The sequence below is a fragment of the Phacochoerus africanus genome, chromosome 6 (genome assembly GCF_016906955.1).
Source record: "Phacochoerus africanus isolate WHEZ1 chromosome 6, ROS_Pafr_v1, whole genome shotgun sequence".
Classification (NCBI taxonomy): Eukaryota; Metazoa; Chordata; class Mammalia; order Artiodactyla; family Suidae; genus Phacochoerus; species Phacochoerus africanus.
The window spans coordinates 102,283,197-102,308,515 of record NC_062549.1 but is presented as its reverse complement, the minus strand read 5'-3'; the positions used below and the strand labels follow the sequence as shown (position 1 = coordinate 102,308,515).

The 25,319-nt window shown below is 44.8% G+C and overlaps 1 protein-coding gene across 1 annotated transcript in view; it reads right to left on the bottom strand.

Moving 5' to 3' along the window:
- Positions 1-21,736: 21,736 nt before the first annotated feature.
- The window catches only part of WARS2 (tryptophanyl tRNA synthetase 2, mitochondrial), a 94,429-nt gene continuing 90,846 nt past the window's right edge, over positions 21,737-25,319 (bottom strand). Inside the window, 2 exon segments of the mRNA XM_047784882.1 lie at positions 21,737-22,405; positions 23,923-24,041. Of these exon segments, the coding sequence (XP_047640838.1) occupies positions 21,957-22,405; positions 23,923-24,041 (568 nt within the window). The 3' untranslated portion in view covers positions 21,737-21,956.

Genomic DNA, 25,319 nt, shown 5'->3' with positions numbered 1-25,319 from the left:
AAGTGGGGTGGCTCCAACTTCCAGTCCTACTACCTTTGGGGGAAATGCAGAAAAGCAGAGTGTGCTAGAGCCCTTTTAAATAATGCTTTCCATTCCTAAAGCCTGGTCTCCTTCCAGGAGCGATCTAAGGAGCTTGGGATTTACAAACCCTGCAACCACAGAGATTCTTTTCAATACATATATTAGAAAGAAGGAAAGATTGATTTAGGTCATTTTCCATGGATGCACACTTCACTAGCATGCTCTCATGCCCCCAAACATGGACACACGAATATACATTACTATACAAATTCCTTTACACAGCCTGTAGTCGTACCTACAAAAAAAAGCAGAATGGGGGAAGGGTGTCTTCAGTTTTCCTTATTTCCCCAATTCTGAAACTCTACAAGTAGGCTGAAAACATCACTTAGCTTTTTAACAGCAATTTTCATAAGCCCTTTTCACCTTATCTACTTAATCAATGCGTGACCAGCCCAGCAAACACTAACCTGGAAGTGTAGCAACAAATGAGCCAGTAGTCTGTGGCTTCATGGCATAGTCGGTGAAAATCAGATTTACACGCCCTAGTATCAATGCTGAGACCCTCTGAGACCTACCCGAGCTGGTGGTTCAGGCTCAGCAGCCTTGCGTGTACATATACAGCCTTGCATAAACAAGCATATTCCTGGGCTGTGACTTTGAATTCTATGATGACCCAAGGCAAGCAGACCGATACCAGTATAGGGATTCTGTCTAGAGGTGTCTCTTTTTTTGGTCCAGTTCGGGGGAGAGTGTGACAAAGGGGGTGGAGAGGAAGATAAGATGACCCAAAATAGACAAGCTGACCACAAGATGCAGTAGAAAATAATGCTGCTGGAGGGACTGGGGAAAAGGCGGGAGTGGGAACTGAACGCCAAAACTCGTCCAGATGCTGTTGTGTTCGAGCACAGCACACGCTGCACCATCGGCCGAGGCGGGTATAATTCTAACGCGAAGGCAGTGAGTAGGTACTGCGAACCGAAGCCTCTTGCTTTTACAGATTCAGAGTACAGTGTAAACCGCACACGACCTCTCTAAACGTCCATTCACCTTGGCTATGTCTAGTGAAGGAGACAACGGAGAAAATCATCCAGCCCCAGCAAGCTGAAAACATTTTCACTTTCACCCTAAACAAGTGAAGTAAACGGCTTTTCCTTTTCTGAACATCGCTCTTATCGTACCATCTCGATTTTGGATATGTAGCCTCGGAATTAAACGCGCACAATCATTTCCACTGCACCTGTACAGGTGACGCACGCTCACGCCCCTGCGACGTCGGATCTTTAAATGACGGAGCTGGGCAGCTACCACCCAGCATGAGCCCCGGCCGCGAGCTTCCCTCCCTGTACCGGGGGCAGTGGCAGTGGTGCGGACGGGTGGGAGAGGCAGCGGGGCTGCCTGCGGGCCCGGGCCGCCCACTGGCGCGGGAGCCAGGCGGGACGAGTCCAGCCCTGACTGCTCGGCGCAGGAAACGGGCGGTGCTCAACGCACCCTTCACAGCTCTGCGCTTTCTCCCCTTCGCGGGGCAAAGTAGAGGCGTATTCGACTCCGGCGTGTCTGCGATTCAGACACAGACCAGGCTGCTGCGCCTCCTTTGTTGCAGGCGGGGAAGCCGCCCTGCGGGGCTCGGGGGAAAAGGGGGAAAGGGGGGAGAGGGGAGCGGCGGAGCCGAGCTCCAGGCCAGAATCCTAGGCCAGTCCTCTAGGAAGCCCAGCTGTGCGTCCCACTCCGCCTCTCGGTCCCGCGGGCTACTTGTACCTGACGTTCCCCGGGATTTCACACGCGCACGGACTTGAAGCAGCCTTGGATTCGGGCGCCCTGTGACCCCTAGCGAGGTTTCCGAGCGCCCCTACCCCGCCCCGCCCCACCGCGTACACCCCCGCCCCCCGCAACGTGAGCGGGTCGCGAGGGCGTTACGGCAGCCCGCGAGGGGGCAAAAAGCAGCCCCCCTCCGCCTTATTTCTAGGGGCTAGAGATGGAGAGGGGTTGGAGCGCCTCATCCACCGTAACCCAGGGATTGCCCTCTTCTCCGTTTTCAGGAAAAAAAAAAAAAAAAGCCGTTTGAAGCTTTAACATCTTTTTCTTTTTTTCCAGATTTTGAAAAGCCCCAGCCTCTCCTTCTTTCCCAGCAAGGTCCTGCCCGAAGGGTACAACTTCCGGAGAAGTGGGTCCCTGCTGTGAATTCCGTAGAGCCGGCGGGCCGAGCCCAGGGACTCCGATCGGCCAGTTGACGCCGCGTGGCCTGGAGTCGGGCCTGGGCCCGAGGAGGCTTCCGGAGCAGACTCGTGGTGAAGGCCGAGGTCAAGGGCTCAAGGAGCCCATTTGCTCAGAGTTCCCGGCCTGACATTTTCTCCCCCTGGAAAGGTCCCCTCCTCCTGCCCGCGGAGGCTGCCTCCTTCTTCTGCACAGTGGGCCGTAGAGCGAGGACGTAAAGCGTCAAGGAAGTCCTCGCTCATAAACCCCGAATCCCCGCCTCGGTTTTGTGGAGCGAGGTCTGGTTTTGTTTCGGCCTCGGTGTTCTGTGCTTTTACTTTACACTTTCGCGGCTCGCCCGGCTGACTGCACAAGCACTACGCCGGCTCTCGGGCCGCCCCAGCTCCTGCACGCAGAGCAACGACCCCCCAGACTTAGCGTGCCCGCCCACGGCCCGCGGGAGGCCGTCCTCGGCTTCCCTTTCCTGGGGTTGATCCTCTGGCACAGCAAGGCCTTAGGGCCTCTTAATGCTAGGACATTAACCGCCTTGCGTTGCACACGGCACGAAGGTTTCAGACGGTCTCTTGCCCCAGCTGCGAAGGGTGCGGCCGGTGACCCTGGATCTCGGCCCGCCGCCCGCGGCCCACTGGCCGGAGGCGGGCGGCCTGGGCTGTCTCTGCGTCCCGGGGGCCTTCTGAGGAGGCCTGGGTTCCGGCAGGGAAACGCCTCCGGAGCGAACCGAGGGGCGCACTCGTTTGTGAACGAGAACTTCTGACTTTTGTGGACGCAGCCAAACTTCAGGGCAGCCTGGGGACCGGGGCTGGCTTTTCCACGATTGGGGTCGGCGGGCGCGGCGCAGTGTCCACGCCCTGCTCCTCCTGTTACGAACAAGTCCCCGAGCGGTCGTGGGCGGGACCGGGGGTCTCGGAACCGGAGGGGCTGGCTGGGTTGGGCAGAGGAGCGTGTGCGGGGCTCAGGGGTGGGGTGAGAGGTCTCGGGAAATGCCGACCCTGATTCCGAGGAATCCCAGGCCCCCCCGTCCTCGCCATCCCGCTGAGGTCGTTAGCATCCCAGGACCCAGTGTCTGCGGCCTCTTTCCGCCGTCTCAGCTTCCAGGCACCAAAAGAGAACTGTTGTGACTTCGCGACCTCCAGCACACTCTGGTGGAATCACCTCCTTTGAGGAGGGTGTGTAATACTCAGTTCCTAAGCCGTCCCCCCTCCTTTCTCACCTCTCCACCTCGGGTAAAGCAACTGAGCACATCTAGGAAAAAAAGTAGTAATATCCGTACCAGAGTGAGGCAGAAGAAATATAACAGTCACAAGACTGCCCCCAGGTGATGGTTTTCGGCAACAACATCTCTGGGCGACTTGAGGTCGCTTTCTCTCTCTGCTGAACTAATGTCATCTGTGGTAGAAAAGTTATTGAAACCAAACGTTTACGTTAATCCCTCAAGAAAAGGAGAAATGGCCCAGAGAAACCTCTTTCCCGCAGACGCTGAGAAATTGTTCAATTTGTCTTTCTAGCTTCACTACCATAACGTTTGATAACTGCACTTTCAAAATCTAACTCTCCTCTCCCCAAGGTGCAGACCCGCTGTTCCCACCCTTTCCCTTTTCTTCCCCCCAAGCCTTCTTCGCTGTTTCCTCCTTCTGAAACAATAGCACGGACTGCTGGAGTCAGTCTGATGATATAATCCTTAAGGCATTCACGGGCAGACCAAGGGCCAAGCTATCAAAGAGTTTAGCTTCTTCCTTTTTTTTTTTTTTTTTTTTTAAGCTGTTTACTATTCAGGAAATTTGGTAATTATTTTTTTTTCCATGTAGTGGTATTACCCTCTTCCTTTTGATATTAGATCCTCTATGGGCCCCTAGATTCATGCTGTAGAGACAGGAGAAAGATGAAGAGGCTGAATTCTGCATCAGAATGTAATTTTCCTTTATGTCATCATTGCTGTTAAAGACAAGCTGAGGGCTTCCAAAAGAACAGGAACCCCCAGAACAGGCAGAGAGTCCTCATGTTTCTAGGGGCAGAAGAGAATGCCAATTTCATTTATTCTCTTATACCACAAACTTGGGAGTTGTTTGTACCTCATTCCACCAAAATACTTTCAGTACTTTTATAGTAGGCTTAAAAAGGCAACTTGGGAGGGGAAAGGGAAGATTAAATAAATTTTTAAAAATCCTTTGTTTAGAATGCATCACAATCATGATTTTTTCAGGAGGAGTTATTGATAGATATTAATATCCTTAATACCATGTTTACCAAGGTTTTCCCTGCCCCAGCATAGTACCATCCTCATAACAAGTATCAATATTTGTTGAATGAACGGGCAAATTGAGAAGCATAAAGCAAAGGAACACAAAAGGGATTGGATATTTAACTTCATTCAATTAAAAAAGCCTTCTTCCATTGACACATTTCTTGAGTGAAAGTGTCATACAAAGGAAAACTATTTTCGGTAGATTGTGAGGGACTGAGGGTGTGTAATGGTTTCATTTCACGGACTAAAGTGTAACATCCTGAGATGAGAAACTCAGCATTAACACTTTCATTATATACAATGTCTTTCATATTGCTGGGTACATGATCAGTCATCTTAAAGTATGGTGAAGGGGATGCCTCAAGGTAAAGAACGTTAAGAGAAGTTGAACGTGAGGGCATCCCTTTGGGCAGTGCCAGGTGTCCTGGCAGAGGGGCAATACTGGTCAGACTTCTGCTTCACATTTATAGTCTCCTGCCCAGATTCTCTCCAGAGCCAATATCTTCTCCTCTGGTACCTTCCCACATTAGGCTGTGAAAGCATAGAGAAGGGGGTCTTTTGACCTGAGGATGACTCTTCCATATTACCTCCCACCTCACCCTCACCCCCAGCACCCATTGCTTTATGAGCTTCTCTGTTGGAAACGCAGTGAGTTCGTGTGGGTACTAGCCAGAGCACCGCAAAGTTTCCGTCCACCTGGGCACCACTTTGGCCTATTCCAAGCACGTCAGTGACAGCAGCGTTTCCCATCAATGCATGCTATCTGGCCAAGGGGAACCAGGAACAGGCCATCCTTAATATATTCTCAGAGGCAGTTTTGTTTCTGGAAAAGGTGTACCAATTAATTGGATTCTCCCGTAGGAGCCAAGGCATCACATACGTTTACCTGCCTGTGTCAGACTATAATAAAAATGGCATAAAATCAACTTTTGAGATTTCTGGGTGTGTGTTTCGTTTTTGCTTTCGGGGGCCATACCTGCGTCATATGGAAGTTCCCAGGCTAGGGGTTGAATCAGAACTGCAGCTGCGGCCGACACCACAGCACTGTAACTTGGGATTCGAGCCAGCCTACACCATAGCTCACGGTGATGCCAGAGTCCTAACCCACTGAGCAAGGCCAGGGATCAAACCTAAATCCTGAATCCTCATGGATACTAGTCAGGTTCTTAACCTGCCAAGCCACAGCAGAGGGCGAGGACACGGACTCCTAGAAGATTTGTTTTTTACCTCCTTTTATACTTTTCATTTAAAATTTCCCCATGGCAAGCAGAGGCACTCAAGATCAAGTCGTTCATCATTCCTTATGGTTTTCCAAATAGAAGGGCTTTCTGCCTTCCTGAGGAGCCATCTCATTATCATCCTAAACCTAGACTTAAAGCACAATACGCAAACATTTAAAATGCTGGCTTTCCAGAGTTCCCGTCGTGGCGCAGTGGTTAACGAATCCAACCAGGAACCATGAGGTTGTGGGTTTGGTGGGTTGACGATCCAGCGTTGCCATGAGCTGTGGTGTAGGTCGCAAACGCGGCTCGGATCCAGCGTTGCTGTGGCTCTGGCATAGGCCGGAGGCTGCAGCTCCGATTCGACCCCTAGCCTGGGAAACTCCATATGCCACGGAAGCGGCCCAAGAAATAGCAAAAAGACAAAAATAATAATAATAATAATAAAATAAAATAAAATAAAATAAAAATAAAATGCTGGCTTTCCTAACAAAGAATAGTCCATCCTTTGATTCCTTATTATGTTTCTGCTTTAGCATGTTCAAAAGTCTCAAATATTTGAAGTGAAGGTCAGCTAAATTAGAAAGCAAATTGTGTTGAGTTTGACCCTAAATCTACCAAATCAGAAGTATTTTCTATCTCAGCCACACCTATTGCCTGTTATTACGTAACGGCAAATAGCAGCTGTCTATCACTAAGGCAGGGCTTTTTCCTTTGATCCGTTAAAAAATTTTTTAACGGGTTAAAGGACTGAAAGCTGACTAGAAAGCAATGGGGCTGGGTTTTTGTTTTGTTTTGTTTTTTTGTTTTAAGTACTAGAATTTATTTGTTCAAATTGGAGTTGTTCTTCCAAGAAGTAACCCTGGGATTCTATACCTTATTCAAATGATTGCTCAAAACATTTTTGACTTGCCTCTCTTGGAAATGTCTTTAGGGCTAGCTTACCAGGCACAGGAAAGACAGCATCATCATTTACTCCAATACTATTTTTCTCCTTGGTGGCTAATATGAGTACTCTCCTGGGAATCAAAGCTGCGCATACTGAGAAAATAGTTAAAAGCTAGAAGTGTCAGGTGCAAAGCAGCATCTTTGCCTAGAGAGAGTGTGTCATTTCAATGGTATCCCTGTGACAGACACAAAGCAAAGTGGTTCCATAAAGCAACTGTGAGCTAGTCCTAATTACATCCAGTAGCTACAGACTTCTAGAACAAAGCATTTCCAAGAAATCGGAGCAGATTCCTAGTGGGGGTGGGGGTGCCTGCCTAGAGAATCTGAGAGATTCTAAAAGGTCCCTTTTGTCTGAGAGAGAGCTTGTTCCTGGACAGCATCCTCGTTTGGAAATTTCTGAGATATCCTAAGAAGGTCTCAGAGGAACTGGGCTAAATTAACCATCAGGCCCTTCACCTTCCTAACCCCTCTAGATAAAAACAAAACAAGAAAAACAAATCATTTAGACTAGGAAGCACACTAGTAGGGCCCAACAGTGGAATTACAAAAGTTTGCTGATGGCTTAAATGATGACGGATCATCATAGGTCAAGAAATAACTGCCCAGTGGCTCACCACATGTTTCTGAATGTGCCCAATATAACCTTCCAAAGCGAAGACAAGGAAAACCTTTGTGCTCACTGTCCAGCCGAGGCCTGCAACCTAGGAGGTGCTGGAGTTATAGGCAATCTTGTGTTGCAGCCTATAAGCAATACCAGCAGCGGGAGGCAGAGGGATGTCCCCTTTGCTCCTCATTGATACTTCCGGTCATTATCTCTCTCCCCTAAAAGCACCTTGTTTTGTTCCCAAGAGCATGCCCTCATTTGTTGAAGATTAATTCTTGGCTTACACTCACTATCTCCAATGCTACCCTGGGTATAGTCTTTGAGGTTGCACAGTGAAGTGCATGATCTTTGCAGTATTGCAATTTCTTTGACTTTCTCTTCTCCAGAGATAATATTTTCCTCTCTATATCAATGATCATTTTTCAGGCCATACCCAACCTTTATCAAGAATTACATGCCCATAATCTGGAATTCTAGCTCAGACCAACATCTCCTGTCTTTCTAGCTCACTCCCTCATTTCTTTGACATCCTGGGACCTTCGATCCATTGATCTTGCCATCTTTTCACTGTCTCCACATCCCCCATACCCTCACTTTCCCCTTTGCCCCATCTGGGCCCCAGGCCTAATTGTTATACATACTCAGGTCCTTTGCCACTTGCCCTTTTGTTGCAATTACCTAGCAAAAAGCCCAGTTCTGGGGTCATTTCAATTTTTCCTACACTTTGCCTACACCCACACAGCGGAATGTGGCTGGAGCAAAACAATCAACTGTATTGGCTGCTCTCATAAATTCACGTTCCGTAGTCTCAGGAGAGCCCTTAAATGCAGCCTGGCAATTCTATTACATTTCTCTGATCCATTCCCTTTCCTTTCCCCCTGTGACTCTTTCACACCTCCCCCTCCTCTCGCCTCACGCCTCCAACATGCCCTCCCTCATCCTAATTTTCTGCTGCAGACCAGAAAATTGAAGACACGAGGAGACCTTCTACTTGCTTTTCTACAACCTGTAAAAATCCACCCGCATCTGCGTCCATATATTCCTTCTCTGCTGTACTCTCCCATCTAATTACAACCTGTTCACATGTGCTCTGGATCCTGTCCCTTTTCACTCAAGGACATCATTTCAGTTTTTTTTCTCTCTCACTCCTGTATTATCAAACTTTCCATCTTTGCTGGATCATTCTCATTAGCATACACAGGCAAATACTGCCCCCCCCCATTAAAAAGGAACAAGACCCTCTCCTGAATTCCTATCACCGTCATATTGTCCCATTTCTCTTTTCCAGTTACAGCATCCCTACTTGCAAGGGTTGTCAAAATCACTGTCTCTCATTTCTCTTCTGACATCCTTTTAAGCCTGTTCAACTTTTGACCTCACCAGCCACCCAGACTGCTTAGATCAAGGTCACTAATGACCCGCACATAGCTCAATTCAAGGGTCTTTGTCCAGTCCTCACCTTATCTGACACATATTAGTCCTCTTCCAGAAAACAGCTTTATCACTTGTCTTCCAAGACGACATACTCTCCTAGTTTTCCTTTTATCGTGTTGGTCTGTCTTAGTCCCACTGCTGCTTATTTTCTCATTTCCTTCTACCTTGAAACAGGGTCAGTCCTTTGACCTCTTCTTTTCTCTGTCCATACTCACTCATTTAGAGATTTCATCACGACTCTTGGCTTTAAATGCTGTCTCTATATTGATGATTCCCAGATTAATATCTCCTGCCCGGACCTCTCTCTGACCTCTAGTTTTAAATACCTACCTACCCACTAAACATCTCCACGTGTCTAAAACCAAATTCCTGATCTTTCCAAATTTGCTCTTCCTACAGTCTTTCTCATCTCAATAAACTGTGACTCCATCTTTCTAACGTCGCACATCAAAAATCTTTTTTTTTTTTTTTTAAGGCCACGCCCGTGGCATATTGGAGGTTCCCAGGCTAGGAGTCTAATCAGAGCTACGCTGCCAGCCTACACCATAGCTCACGGCAACACCAGATCCTTAACCCACTGAGCAAGGCCAGGGATCAAACCCACAACCTCATGATTCCTAGTCAGATTCGTTTCTGCTGCGCCACAATGGGAACTCCTCACATCAAAAATCTTGAAGTTGGAGTTCCCTTGTGGCACAGTGGGTTAAGGATCCAACATTGTCCCTGCAGTGGCTTGGATTGCTATGAGGCACAGTTTCAATCCCCGTCCCAGGAACTTCCACATACTGTGGGTGAGGCCCCCTCAACCCCCCAAATTTTGAAGTTATCACTGATATTTTTTTTTTCTCTTAAGTATCATAGCCAATCTATCAGCAAATCCTATTAGGTCTGTTTTCAGAAATGTTTTGTAAATTTGGCCAAGTCTTACAACTTCCATCACTATTACCCTACTCCAGGCGTTCCCTCTTATATAAATGATTCAAATACCCCCCTAAGCGGTCTTAGCACTTCCATCTCTCACCCCTATAGTCTATTTCCTAACATAATAGCCAGCACAAACCTTAATTTATTCCCAATTTCACTGGACCCTAAAGTAAAAGACAGATCCTTACAATGGCCTGTGAGGCCTTGACCACACTCCAGTTCTGGCCTCATCTGCCCCTCTCCCTCTCACTCACTCCACTCTAGCCACACTGGCTGCCTTGCTCTTCTTTAACAAGTCAAGCAGGCTCTTGCATCAAGGCCTTTGGGTTTGATGTTCCCTCCGTCTGGATTCATCTTCTCTAGATGTTATGTCACTGTCTTCCTCCCTTCATTCACTTTTCTGCTTAAATTTAACTCTATCAAAACCATCCTTCATAACCTACTTAAAACAATTGTGGTGTTCCCACTGTGGCACAGTGGGTTAAGGATTCAGAGTTACCACAACTATGGCGTAGGTTGCAGCTGCAGCTTGGATTCGATCCCTGGGTTGGGAACGTCTCTATGCCACAGACGCCACCAAAAAAGAAACACAAGAAAACAAATCCACAAAAAAACCCAAGTGCTCAGTATTAGTTTGCTAGGGCTGTCATAATGAGACACTACGGGCTGTTAAACAACAGAAATTAATTTTTTCATAGCATAGAGGCTAGAAGTCCAAGATCAAAGTGTTGGCAGATCTTGGCCTGCAGGTGGCCACCTTTCCTCCGTGTCCTCACATGGTCTTTTTCCCCCGTGCATGTCCTTCTATGTAAGATGTCAGTCAGAATGCATTAGGAGCCACTTAACTGTCACATTTTAACTTAATTACCTCTTCAAAGTCCCATCTCCCAATAAAATCACTTTCCCAAGTGCTAGAGGTTAGGGCTTCAACCTATGGATTTCAGAGATGGGGAAAGAGACACAATTCAATCCGTAGCACACTCCACTTCCATTTTCTTTATATTTCTATGCAGCGCCCATCCCCTTATGACCTGCCACTCACTTTTCTTGTTGGTTCATTATCTGTCTTTCTCCGCTACAATGTCAGTTCAAAGAGGGCAGGGATTTTTGTCGGTTTTATTCACCACTGTACCCTCAGTGTCTGCAGCAGTGGCCCGCACATAGTAAGTAGTGAGAAACATTTTGTTGAATTAGTTAATGAATTTACATAGTTATCTGCCAAGTGCATGCCATTGCACTTGGCAGCCCCTAAATTCTGTCTCATTTCGCAGGGTTGTTTTCAGTCAATAAGCATTTATTGAGTGTCTACTCTGTGCCCAGCATTGTGCTGCAGACTAATAGTTTACAAGACAAAAACAGTAATAAAAAGCCCCAATATTTTCAAAACCATATGCACTGAAAGGCACCTACAAACAACTGCATATAAGATACAAATAAAAGCGGCTTATGGTGCAGACTTCAATGGCAATGATAGATTAGTTGGTGCCAAAGTACACCAGGAGAACTTACCTATAAAATGAGGATAACAGTTCTCATGCTTGATACGGGTTGATGAAATACAGTTTACTAAACGCTTCTTTGCATGTGAAATTAGGAAGGGATTAGAAACTCACAAGGAGAAAGAGACCTCTAGGGTCACATAAACTCTCTCTTGTGGAAGGTTCATGAGGCTCAAGAAGGAGTTAACCTGCCAGGCAGCGCACAGGGCCTGGTGGTCTGGTCAGCCAATATAAGCAGATTACTGTGATGTAATTCTTGTAACATGAATCCTTGCTGGGGTGCAATGGTGGGGCACGCTGGAGCCTCACAGAGGAGCCCCTCTCTAGCCTGCCCGCACGGTTCAATTTACTCTCAATAAAAAGGCAATAAAAAGCTCACTTGCCTTCAGACTGTTGAATGCTTTTGACTCCAAATTATTTAGGATAGAAATCCTGACTGACAGTATTCTGGGGAGGAAGATGGATGAAGTATCCTTACAGGGGAAAAGGAGGGGAAGAAGGAAAGAAAATGGTTGTATTTTACCAAACTGAATGGTGGTTGAAAGACACGGCGAGATTTTGAAAACGTATAGCCAGGGCTAAAGGAATTTTAGCGGCAAATGATGTCGTGTCCCTAAGAGTGGGTGGGGAAATGAAACCCTTTCTACATAAAAAGGAAAGCTGGGCAACATGAACTGCCACCTCTTCATTGTCACAAAGAGTCTAGAGTTCCTAAGTCTCAATAATGGCTGGTCTGGGGACATGCTAACACATCCTGTATCTGACTGTTCTATCTAAAGTGTTTAACTCCTGCGCCAAAAACATAAGATCGTCTGCTGGGTACAGTGGTGATAATATTTAGCTTTTGGATGATCTACAGATTTCAATGATCTGGATCATCCCTTGTTAATAAGAATAATGTTGAACTGGCTTTAATCTGAAATCATAACAGACCACAAATTCTTTTGCGAATTGCACTCAATCTCCCTTATTTCTTTTTTTTTTTTGTCTTTTTGTTGTTGTTGTTATTGTTGTTGTTGTTGTTGTTGTTGCTATTTCTTGGGCCACTCCTGTGGCATATGGAGGTTCCCAGGCTAGGGGTCGAATCGGAGCTGTAGCCACCGGCCTACGCCAGAGCCACAGCAAGGCGGGATCCGAGCCGCGTCTGCAACCTACACCACAGCTCACGGCAACGCCGGATCCTTAACCCACTGAGCAAGGGCAGGGACCCAACCCGCAACCTCATGGTTCCTAGTCGGATTCGTTAACCACTGCGCCACGACGGGAACTCCCCTTATTTCTTTTACCTTTATCATCTATCAAATTTGAAGTGTGCCCAAGTTTTACACAAAATACACTAAGTACAGGAGGCGTCATTCTCAGGTATCCTCCTTTCCAGCCTGCCACCAGTACCACGTTGCTGTCGTCTAGTCTAGCCTAGAGTTCTGAACACTGATGATATGATAATAAGGGTGGTGACAGCAGAGATGGTAGTTCGCTTTTATGATATTGATGTAAGATACTTTCGAAAATAATTTAAACATTCCTCACTTGTGCTTAGTGTAATTTTATGACTTTCTCACTCATAAATTTAATCCATACCCAACTGTTTTTATTTCTAGGCCATATAACCCTTTATAGGGTAATAAGTACTGTAATTTTACTACCCACTGTGTAAAATAACTCCCTCTTCTTATTTGTCTCTCTTGGCTTCAGGAGATTCTCACTGGTTCTAATGTTGATGGTCAAATTTCTGTTTATTTACAAATGTCCCCTTTTCAGACTAGCATAGACCCAAATGACCTAAAAATTTGGGTCGTCTATAAATAATCACACATATAAACAAAAATAACCTAAGGTAAATTAGTTTGAGTTAACCTGATGAAAAAGGCAAACAGGAGTTCTTGTTGTGGCTCAGCGGTAATGAACCTGATTAGTAATGAAGACACGGAGTGGCTCCCTGGCCTTGCTCAGTAGGTTATGGATCTGGTATTGCTGTGAGTGGCAGTGTAGGTCACAGATGCAGTTCAGATCCGGCATTGCTGTGGCTGTGGCCTAGGCCAGCAGCTGTAGCTCCGATTTGACCCCTTGCCTGGGAACCTCCACATGCCACGGGCGCAGCCCTAAAAAGAAAAAAAAAAAAAAGGTGCGCAGACAGTCAAGAGAATAATTATGTTTTTATAACTGATTATCTATTTCTATTTGTACCCTTTTCACTCCAATGTAAACTCCTTGACAGGGCTGGGTTTTACTCCTCTTTTTATCCCCCCAGTACAGTGGTTCTCAAACATTGGCGCCCACCCAGATCACCTGGAGGGCTTGTTTTTTTGTTTTGTTTGTTTTGTTTTTGGTTTTTTTTTTTTTTTGCCATCTCTTGGGCTGCTCCTGCAGCATATGGAGGTTCCAGGCTAGGGGTTGAATCATATCTGTAGCCACCGGCCTACGCCAGAGCCACAGCAACGCGGGATCCGAGCCGAGTCTGCAACCTACACTACAGCTCAGGGCAATGCCGGATCCTAACGCACTGAGCAAGGCCAGGGATCGAACCTGAAACCTCATGGTTCCTAGTCAGATTCATTAACCACTGAGCCACGACAGGAACTCCTGGAGGGCTTGTTAATACCCACTGCTAAGTCTTGCCTCCAGACTTACTCATTCAGTGAGTCTGGAATGGGGTCTGGGGATTTGCACATCTAACGTGTTCCCAGGTGAGGATGCTGCAGCTGGTCTGGGAGCCATACTTTGAAGACCACTGCCTCACCCCATAGAAGGCTGTTACAGAACGTTGGTTGAATTGAATTAAAGAAATCCAGTTGGAAGGAGGACATGAGATAAAGAAACTAGTAAGATTAGTGAAATTAGCTGGGATAATAGCTAAGGCCCTATAACAAAGAGATCCCGAGATAAAGCTTATTTCTCACACAACTGTCCCTAGGTAGGTGGGCAATCCAGGACAGAAAGGTAGCACTACTTGCCAAGTCCAGGGGCCCAAGCAGAAGGAGGGTGGGGCTGGGTGTGGGGGAGCTGACTCTCCCTATCCGGCTCTTGTGGCTTCCATCAACGGGTCCCCACAGGCTGTTCCAGGAAGTCGGAGGGGGAAGCAATTTCCATTAAAAAGAAAAAAAGATGTGACTTGGAAATTGCACATATCACTTTTGCTCCTATCCCACTGGCTGAAACAAATTTACACCTTGCTGCGCGTAGGCTGGGAAATGTAGTTCCTACCTAAGACTATGTGCTCTGCTAAAATGAAGGGTGAGGGTTCCATTGCAAAAGGGAAGCAGAAGAGAATGGATACAGGGGCAGAGTTAGCAGTCTCTGCCACAACAACTTTATGCCAAATCCATGTATAAAGTGATGAGATCAGAACCACAAATACAATAAGTGCTCTTTGTGTATCCGTACACATTGTTTTCTGGGAAGGGTAGAGGATGGAGTGGGGTGGAGAAGCATTTATGCTTAGTACAGAGGTTGTTACTTCAGAATTAAGAGGGATCAAAAGGCAACATTCTTCCATTGATCTTGACATGTCAACATGCCAGTACATCAAAATATCCTTTCCTCCAAAGAGGAACATGGAGGAACAGGTGGTTTGCTGAATATGAGGTTGTAGGTTTAAGAATGGCACTGAAGTCATGACCGAGGCTGGACAATGGGGCTGAGAGTGGGTAGGAGTGCTGTGTGCACAGTGGTGGTTACTGTAGAACTGTAGGGAGCAGAAAGGAATACATAGATCCCCAGACACAGTGTGGGCTGATGGAGGTAGCTTATGTCAGCTGCAGTGGTGTGAGAGGTTGAGGGAGACTGGCAGAGAAATGAAGCCTATGTGGGCAGCAAGGAGGATCTTGAAACAGCAGGGCTGGGAGTTAGGGAGCTCTGAGCTAGAAGAGAGCCAAAGCCGAAGGGTCTCACGAAGACGTGTGTTTCTCTAGAAACTAAGCAGAAGCAGCAATAGGTAAGAGAAACAGCAGCAGTAGCTGGGATGGGCATCCATTTAGATATGGGGAATGGGGAGAGGGTGCTCCCGAGCAAAAGTGTGTGCCCATTCTGCACGACGTGGTGCAAACCAAACAGCAGGGAATTCTTTGTCTTTGTGCCGAGTTTGCAGGAGTTTTGAAGATGATTAGAAACTAGCAGGTAGAAAAGGCAGGCATAAAAACAATATAATAATCATTGACTGAGGAACCACCAAAGTCAGAAATTCCATTATGTGTTAATCTCAGGAGAGGGATCCATCGTAAAGCAATTCGAGGTTGTGAATTCCCATGAGCATTCACCTCCTCTTCCAGTGCAAAAACTTTCTTCTGGAAATCTGCCAAGGGATAACACCCTTCTTTATGGTGGGTACACATCTCAGATCTGGCTCCTATCCTCATGTCTGGATAAGCCACACAGTTTTTCATTAAAGAAAAAAAAATATATATATATATATATATATGTCACAGGAGCTCTTTTTTTTTTGTAGGGGAGGCTGCTACAAATTCAAGGAACTCTCTAGACAAACTATTTATCTGAACTGACAATTGCTCTCAGTGAGCTTCCCTGTGGGCCAGGTTAGTGTAGGGAGATATGGTGGTAAATGCCAGGTGCACATGCATCCTCATCTGCGTTTACATATAGGACATGGGACAAGGTTTTGTCCCAGAAAGACTGTTTTTTATTTTATTTTATTTTATTTTTGTCTTTTTGCTATTTCTTTGGGCCACTCCTGCGGCATATGGAGGTTCCCAGGCTAGGGGTCGAATCGGAGCCACAGCAACGCAGGATCCGAGCCGCGTCTGCAACCTACACCTCAGCTCACGGCAACGCCAGATCCTTAACCCACTGAGTGAGGCCAGGGATGGAACCCGCAACCTCATGGTTCCTAGTCGGATTCGTTAACCACTGCGCCACGACAGGAACTCCAGAAAGACTGTTTTTTAAACTCTTATCTGAAAAAGGGATTAAGGTGGATATGATGAGTAAGACAGTGATTCTAGAAAATCAGATCACTTTATTCTTTTTTTTTTTTTTTGGTCTTTTTTCAGGGCCACACCCGAGGCCTATGGAGGTTCCCAGGCTAGGGGTCTAATCGGAGCGGTAGCCGTCAGCCTACGCCAGAACCACATCAACCGCAGAATCCGAGCCACGTCTGCGACCTACACCACAGCTCACGGCAACGCCGGATCCTTAACCCACTGAGCGAGGCCAGGGATGGAACCCGCAACCTCATGGTTCCTAGTCATATTCATTAACCACTGAGCCATGACAGGAACTCCAAGATCACTTTATTCTAAATAGAGTCATATACAGTCATGTCATCTGCTTTTCAGAAACACTTCTAGAAAATGATGATGGTGAGCCTGTTTTGCTGTAGATGTATGTGGGTAAAAGTGAGGAGGGAACATTAAAAACAGGAGTTTGCATTCTATAGAGCCAACATGGTAATAGCAAATATTAAATATTCTATTTATTTGAGAACCACTAAGTGTGACATTTAGAAGCATATTTCAAATAATTATAGAGGCAAATGCCATAGTCGATGTACCCTGGAGAGGTACAAGACTCAGAAGACTTTGGCTCTAGTTGCTATTCTACCTTTCACTGGCTTTCCAAGTTCATCTCCACACAGACAAGAAGGAGGCTGAGCATGGGGACTGTCTCACTTCTAAGACTTGGTGCTCAGGTGGTGTCTGCAAAACAAGCACTCCGCAAAATGTTTGTTCACCGGAAATAACAGGTGGATCCACATGGAACCGCCAGCTTTGTTGGTAAAAAGAAATCAAGTGTCGACAATTTCATGTGCTTCAATCTAACATTTCCATTCTCATTCTGCCCACATACTGAATGAAATTCCTTTTCCGAAACACAAATTTCATGTTTCTGTGTCCTAGTTTCTGACTGGAAAGTCCTTTTTCCTATCCTATATCTACCTTATCCCTTCCCTAAACATCTTGGTTAATTGTTCATGCCTATGCCCACCCAGCATTTGCTAGCTAGGATCTCCTCTAAATTACAGGCATATTACATTTCCCCCGTGCCTTTCACAAAGCAGGCTCTACATAAACTCTTGTCATAATGCTGAATTACATATCTGAGGATAAGTCACTAATGTTCTGAACCCCAGTTTCCTTCCTGGAGAAATAAGATAATCCCAGCCCAGCCAATATAACAGAACTGTTGAAAGATAACATATGAAGGCTTAAATGATTAACAGTAAAGCCTCCAGGTTGAGTGTCTGTGGGGGTGTTTGCAAATGTTATGTGCCAGTGCTAGGCAATCTGTTTTCAGCTCAGTTTCAGGGAGGAATTGGCTTTTCCCGGCCAAAAAAGTTTCAAAAGACCCCTCCGGTTGACAGAGTGGAAAGAGACTGCTGGTCACACAGGGAGAACACATAGCTGATGAGAACAGAGTCATCACGTTCAAGTGGAAGAGACAGACCAAGAGCTGCCCCAGGGCGCGGTCACTCCCTTTGCCTAGTAACACAGGCACACAGAGCTTGACAGAGTGAACTGCAGGAGGAAGGGAGGCAGGGAGGCAGAGAGGGAGATGCAAGCCCTAAAATAATGGGACACGCAGGAGAGGATTAGACTCGACTAGTAAAGAAGGGGTACTCTTATAGTTAACCCAGAGGTACTACTGGGTTCTTAACTGGGAGAAATTACAGCTAATAATAAACTCGTGACTTTAGGCAAGTTGCTGAATCTCTACTTACCTGAAAAAGTAGCACTAATAGTTCCTACCCTATAGGACTGATATAAATATTAAACGAAATATTGTATATAAACACACAAAGTGTCCAGCAAACAGCAAGGACGTCATACATGTTCTTATTATCTAAGAAGCAACAGATACTAAGTTTGGGAAACTTTATGGTCTGTCACTCTCAATTAATCCTTTTACTATCTTCATGAGTTCTCCAGTTGAAGAACTCTCCAGGAAGAAGCCTCAATTGTATGTGCAATTACGAGCAAAACCAGTAAACTGAATGCCTTAAAGCAGCAGTTTCCAAGAGATCTTTCTGTGATGATTGACATATTTTCACGGGTACTGTCCCAAACTCTAGCCATTAGTGACTAGCCACTGAGGCTACTGGGCACTTCAAAGTACTGCTGAGGAAATGGGTTTCAAGTTTATTTAGTTAAGTTCATTTAGTTAACCTTAATTAATTTAAACTTAAATGAGCACATACCATGTTGGGCAGGGCAGCCTCAGAGCACATGACCCCAAACACATCAGAAGACACTGTGCAGGAGCCACGGTGGCCTCCGGATCAGACCACCTGACTTTGGCTCTTGGGAGCGGAACTATCTTTAGCAAAATATTCAACCTTCTATGCCTTGGTTTCATCCTCAGGAATATGAGATTGATAATAGTTTCACAAGAGTTTCACAATAGTTTCACTTTATTGGGTTATGAGGACCACGTGAGAGAATACATATAAAAGCAGTGGTTCTTAAAAACTTGGCACGCATCAGAATCATCTAAAAGGTGTTAAGACAAATTGCTGGGTTCATTCTCAAAATTTTGCTTCAGTAGCTCTGGCATAGAGCTAGAGAATTTGCTTTCTTTTATTTATTTTTTTTGGCTATGTCCACAGCATGTGGAAATTCCTGGGCCAGGGATCAAACCCTTACCTCAGCAGTGACCTGAACCACAGTAGTGACAATGCTGGATCTTTAACCTGCTGAGCCACCAGGGAACTCTGAGAATTTGCATTCTTAATGAGTTCTCAGGCAATGCTCAAGTTGCTGGTCTGGGTACCAGGCTTGGAAAAACACTGCTTTAAGACACTGAGTAATGGTGCCTGATGCATAGTGAGGACTCAAGTGTTACTGTTTTATGACTAGCATTTTAATGGTCTGCATCAAGACGTTTTCTGAAAAAAAAAAAATTCAATACTTTATTAGGACTCTCTAGTCCATGTTCTGCCATTATTATTATTATTACTATTTTGCCTTTTAGGGCTGCACCTGCAGCATTTGGAGGTTCCCAGGCTAGGGGTCAAATCAGAGCTACAGCCACTGGCCTACACCAGAGCCACAGCAATGTGGGATCTGAGCCTGGTCTGCAACCTACACCACAGCTCACAGCAATGCCAGATCCTTAACCCACTGAGTGAGACCAGGGATTGAACCCACAACCTCATGGTTACTAGTGGGATTTGTTTCTGCTGTGCTACAGTGGGAACTCCCTGCCATTATTTTAATAAATGTTTAGGAGACACCTACAACAGGTGAGCTACTTCCACTGTACTCTGGGTGACAGTTCGTCAAGGTGGGTTTGAAGGAGTAGAGTTGATCAGTAAGTTACCATTAGTACCACCTCTAAATACTTTTCATCATTTCAACTTTTCACAAAACATACAGAAAATAACAATTAAAATCACCTTCTGAGATAAGCCACGAGCTGGATCTCTTGACAATTTTTCATCTCAATAAAAAGACTGCACTGAGGCCTGTAAATGCTAAGTGGAAGGGATGTGAAAATAAATCTAGGTTCTAGCCTTGGTTTCTTTACCAACGTCCTGAGATCACTGGGCGACCTCCCTCAATCATTATGGTCTTGGAATTTGGACTTGATGAGTCCTCAAGTCACTTTCTTTTTTCTTTCTCTCTTTCTTTCTTTCTTTCTTTCTTTCTTTCTTTCTTTCTTTCTTTCTTTCTTTCTTTCTTTCTTTCTCTTTCTTTCTTTCTTTCTTTCTTTCTGTCCTTCTGTCTTTTCAGGGCCACACCCACGACATATGGAGGTTCCCAGGCTAGGGGTCTAATTGGAGCTGTAGCTCCCGTCACTTTCAAAGAATAACAGCAACAGGATTCTCACAAGCCCATCCTTATCTGATTTGCTCCTTAGAAGTTATGACAAGTCACCTAGTTTTTCTCCTTTGAGATTCTTTTCATGGTGGCTTTAGTTCTTTGGATGAAAGGTGCTGTAAGGGGGTAAAAAAACACACAGACAGTTAGTTTGATAGATCTGCCTTTAATTTAGTCATTTTCCACTATTCATACTAGGTTTTTTTTTTTGGGGGGGGGAGAAAAAAATACACGCTCCATTCCAAGCAAAGATCCAAAAAGAGTCTTTTAATTTGGATTCTCTGATACAGTGTTAGGCATATTTATGTCTGTTCTGATAAAAGGACCACTTCACTTCCCTCTCTTAAGAAACATGAGTAAGGAGTTACTGTTGTGGCTCAGCAATAATGAACCCGACTAATATCCATGAGGACAAGGGTTCGATCCCTGGCCCTGATCAGTGGGTTAAGGATCTGGTGTTGCAGTGAGTTGCAGTGTAGGTCGAAGATGGGGCCTGGATCCCAAGTTGCTGTGTAGGCTGTGGTGTAGGCTGGCAGCCCCATTAGAGCCCTAGCCTGGGAACTTCCATATGCCATGGGCGTGGCCCAAGAAAGAAAGAAAGAAAGAAGAAAGAGAAAAAGAAAGAAAGAAGAAAGAGAAAGAAAGAAAAGTAAAGAAACATGTATTAAAAAATTCTTTGCCTATCATACTTTTCTCTCCTGTATAAATGGTAATCATGAAATCCACTGGCAAAAAACTTATAAAGCAATTTCTGTTACGAAATCAATCCTATTACTAGGTCCTGGTGTGGTGAGTCAGGATTATCATTTCCATTTTCAGGTGTGGGAAAGGGGTGTGCAGAGAAGCTAGGCTTTAGACTGACTTACTACTACTTAGACTAAGGTAGAGGTGAGAGGAGAAACTTAGGCCCACTGGGAAAATCTGACTCCTCAGGCTTCACAACTCTTGTCGTTGGGCAGAATATACTTTGAAGCATCTCTGAAATAAGCACAGGAAACAGAACTTGGGACCTGCCTTGCGAATCCTGAGATGCAAACTGACCAAGGTTGGCTGAATCCAGATTTAAAGCTGGCAGTTACTGGTTGATGTGATAATATAACAGTATCAGTAGTTCAGGTCTTATATTTCCAGTACCCCCCTTCAAAATAAGAATGTCTGGAGTCTCAAACATGTTGCTTCTCTGGGTTCTGTGCTGATGACAAATTCGTGATTCTTAGGAATAAGGAGTAAAGGTTTTGATCTTGGGCTCGTTTCTTATTTGTGGAGTGATACTGTATAAGCTAACTGTACGCTCCGAGCCTCACTTCCTCAGGTGTAAAACGGAAACCCCTCTGCTATAGAATTCACAGGGGGTTGGTGAGATTGAACTGAGAGACAAATGCCAAGAAGTACTTATTAAGAACATAATCCAGGGACTTGGGCTTTTGTACAATAAAAATCTGAAATCATACTACCTTCTCAGAAGGTGATATTACATATCTCTGAACGATTATTAAAAAAAACAATAATACTTGCTAGAATAGTCAATGTGGTCTCGGGAAATAAGCAGATTAAATATATTACAGCAGATAACATCTCAGTGACAAATGAAAGCTAATCAACTTATTTTTATGACTCAGAATACAAATTAGTCCAAGCAGCATCCCAAAGATTATAAGTCTAAGATTTCTACATATTACTTTTAAAAGGGTTGGTATGGATTAAAGCAAGCACGTGTGACAGTACTCCAGGGACAAAAATGAAACACCCGGATGTCAAATTACTACTTACCTCAATCACGTTGGTGTGAATAAATTAAGGCCAAAGAGTGTGCCTGAAGTGAGGATTCAGATAGCTATGCCTCCTTTGTTTTTTATTTTTTGGTTGTTTTTTTTTTTCCACAGAATTTGGCTGATGGGATTTAGAACACTGCTCTATTTGAAGACTATGAATTGTTCATCAAGTAACACCAATGATCAGGTGGAGTAAACTAAGCATCCCCAAACTGGAATTGTTGGTGTCTTAGGAAAGCTGCCTTTATTAGACTGAGTGTGCAAGCAGACCACAGGATAAAAAACATTTTCTGGGACTAGGTGAGACTTTCTATAGAAACCCCACCAATTTCTTCACCTCCTGGCACACGGGATATGCTAATTCTTTGGCTTTTGCCGACCCAACTCGTAAAACCTTCTCTAGGTGGTCCTTGTTCCTCTTCAGTTTTTCAATTTCACTCTTAATTGGTGCAAATCTCTCAATCACAGCCTCCGCCACCACCAGTTTGTAGCCAGCGGTGTTGATGCCAGCACTTCGGCGGACCACCTCCTCCACCGGGAGTCCGGTCACTGCCGCGTGGATGGCCACCAAGTTGGACACGCCTCCTCGCCTGGCCGGGTCGTAGGTGACCTCCGAGGTGAAGTCCGTCACAGCCTTGCGGAACTTCTGCACGATCTCCTCCGGGCTGTCTGTTATTCTGACAGCAGCTAGTTTATCCGGGTCTGATTTCGACATCTTGGCAGAGGGATCACGCAGGGATTTTACCTTCTTCATTGATGCTACAGCAACACACACACCAAAAATGAAACAAATGATTTAAAAACACCAATAGGAATGTCAGTGTCTAGATCTTACAAAGTGCAAGAACACCAAAAACTTCATTATTTTTACCTGATGAAATATCAAACACTGTAAAAAATGCAAGTAATTTATATATTCATAAACATAAAGATGTCAGAAATGTGTAATAAAATGTTGATATTTTGTTGGTCATATTTTCATGCATCTTTAATGCACTTGTACACACAAAAACATATAATCCTATACATATGAAACTTTTTGCTGTGTGTACCTGTTAAAAAAAGTATTGCCTACTTCATTCCTTTTTGTTCTTTCTTCTGGCGAATCACACCCTGCCTACAACCACTGCCTTTTCTACCCCCATGTCAGATTTTACAATTTGTGGCATATTTCCATGTCTTTACCCATGATTGTTAAGTAATTACCAACACACACACACACACACACACACACACACACACACACGTAAGAGGGAGAAAAGTGACTTTATTGATCTGATAGAATCAAGATGTTAAGCTGTGCTTCATAAAACCAGTGTTACTAGTAATCGCCTAAGTTATGTCCATTAATATGTAAAGTTGAAATAGGTAAAATAATAATTGGCCAAAGCTTTAAAACGGTCCTTACTGCTAAAAGAACATTGGTTTCAATGTATGGGGTGCCCTGAATTTATTTGTGTGAACTATTGGAGTAACCTAGGAATGTATATCCATTTTATGCTTCTGAATTGATACTAGGCACATGTTACACTCTTTAAAATGCTGTCAACTTAATAAAGATGGACAGAGCTTAGGTTCAGTGATCTCTGCCCCTGCCACAAGTTTGCATTGCTACCAAAATGTGGATAGAGATTTACAGCTTCTTTCCTCAAGGAGATTCCAGACTAGCATAGCCTTGCAAGCTGCAGATGGGGTTCTGGATTCAGTAGGCAGGACGGACATTCCATCACAGTTGTGCCTTTAAGAAGGCAAAGTGCGAAGATGATCACTGCCCTCTTGTTTCAGCTAGATTATGATCCAGTAGTTCTCACGCTTATGACTTTCGTTCTACTTTGAATAGAGAGGACGAGATCAACTGGCTTTGGAAGCAGAAGTGCTCAATGTAGGGCCCTGCTTTGCCGAGACACATGCCTTGGATGCAAAGTCAGCCTTGCCAAGCCATAGTTTCCTTACCCACAAAATAGGAAAAGATCCCTGCTCTAACAAATGAGAAGCATTTTTCTATATACTATATAGAATATTTTAAAATGAAATTGATTATTTTCAGTTTCTAGTCTCTCTCATACTTTTCAAACATTTTCGGTTATTTTATTCAATAATCCAGTGAGGTCTACTAGTTCTACGTTATAGAAAAAGATGGGATTCTCATTAAAAATCCTGAGGCCTGTTCATGACAATGCAAAGTTTAGTCCCCAGAAACTTCCAAGCATTGGTCCATTATCTAATCCTCTCTTCAAAATGCACCCTGATTTAACAATCACGTGTTTCTTACTTACTCAGAATGGACTTGGGCACTGGGAAGAACTCCCCATACTTCTTGTTAAACCTTTGTGCTAGATCTTGAACTAGCTCCATGTGCTGGACTTGATCCTCCCCAACAGGAACATGTGTGGACCTTTAATAAAAGACAGATAGAAAAACTCAGCAAGGCTCCTGCTTATACCGAAACGATATTGCAAGCAGCTGCATTTCCTGTGCCTATTTCACTGTTGATGTTCAAATGTTCACCAGCTACAAAGAGAATGTTGAGGCCCGAGTCTTTATCTGTGTTTCAGACAAATGCCAAAGAAATGTTTGTCTACTCTAGTTCTGCTTCTTCCATAGCAGGAGAATACAGCCTTCAACACCAGTGTGACAGGATCTTGCTGGGAGGGAAGAATGGTATCCTAAATAGCATATGCTCCAAGCATAATTGTATTTTAAAACCACTCCTTGTTCTCTCACCCAGTCAGCACATAGTATCCTAGCCTTGACCAGATGCTTTTTACTTCAGAGCTTTGCACTCTCACTTGAAAGACACTCCACCTTGCCCTTCAAATCAAAGGTGGCACAAAGCGCTTCGGGCAAGAATTTTCCCTCCCAGTCACACAGGGAGTAACTCAAGATCTTTTTGGAATATGCTCCTTTGTTTTCAAGTAAATTGTAGCCACAGGACAATTAATATGCTGCTGGGACCTTAAAGTAAATGAAAAAAATCCACCAGTGCAATGCAGATGGATGGCAAAAACAATGTTGAACGAAAAAGGCAAGTCATAGACGACGTGTAGAAACACTGACATTTATGTCAATCTTAAAAGTACGTATACAATATTATATATTGTTCATAGATTCATTTATGAGTATAAAAACATACTGGATGTTCCTCCACAAATACGTGATCATAGATGCCCCTTAAGAAGGAAAGAGAATGCGTCTGGGGAAAGGAACAAAGGAGATCTCTTGTCTTTTTTTTTTTTTTTAGCTATTTCTTGGGCCGCTCCCTCGGCATATGGAGGTTCCCAGGCTAGGGGTCGAATCGGAGCTGTAGCCACCAGCCTACGCCAGAGCCACAGCAACGCAGGATCCGAGCCGCGTCTGCAACCTACACCACAGCTCACGGCAACGCCGGATCCTTAACCCACTGAGCAAGGGCAGGGACCGAACCCGCAACCTCATGGTTCCTAGTCGGATTCGTTAACCACTGCGCCACGGCGGGAACTCCAGGAGACCTTGATTTTCATCTGCAGTATTTTATTTTATTAAAATATGAAGCTGTAAAACAAAAATTATCAAAATATAGGGACTTTCTTTCAATTCCATATATAAAGTTTGCAATGTTGGACCATGAGGAGGTACCTCGAACAAGAAAAGAATTAACCATTATAGAGAAGTCTGCATGGGGAAAACATTACAC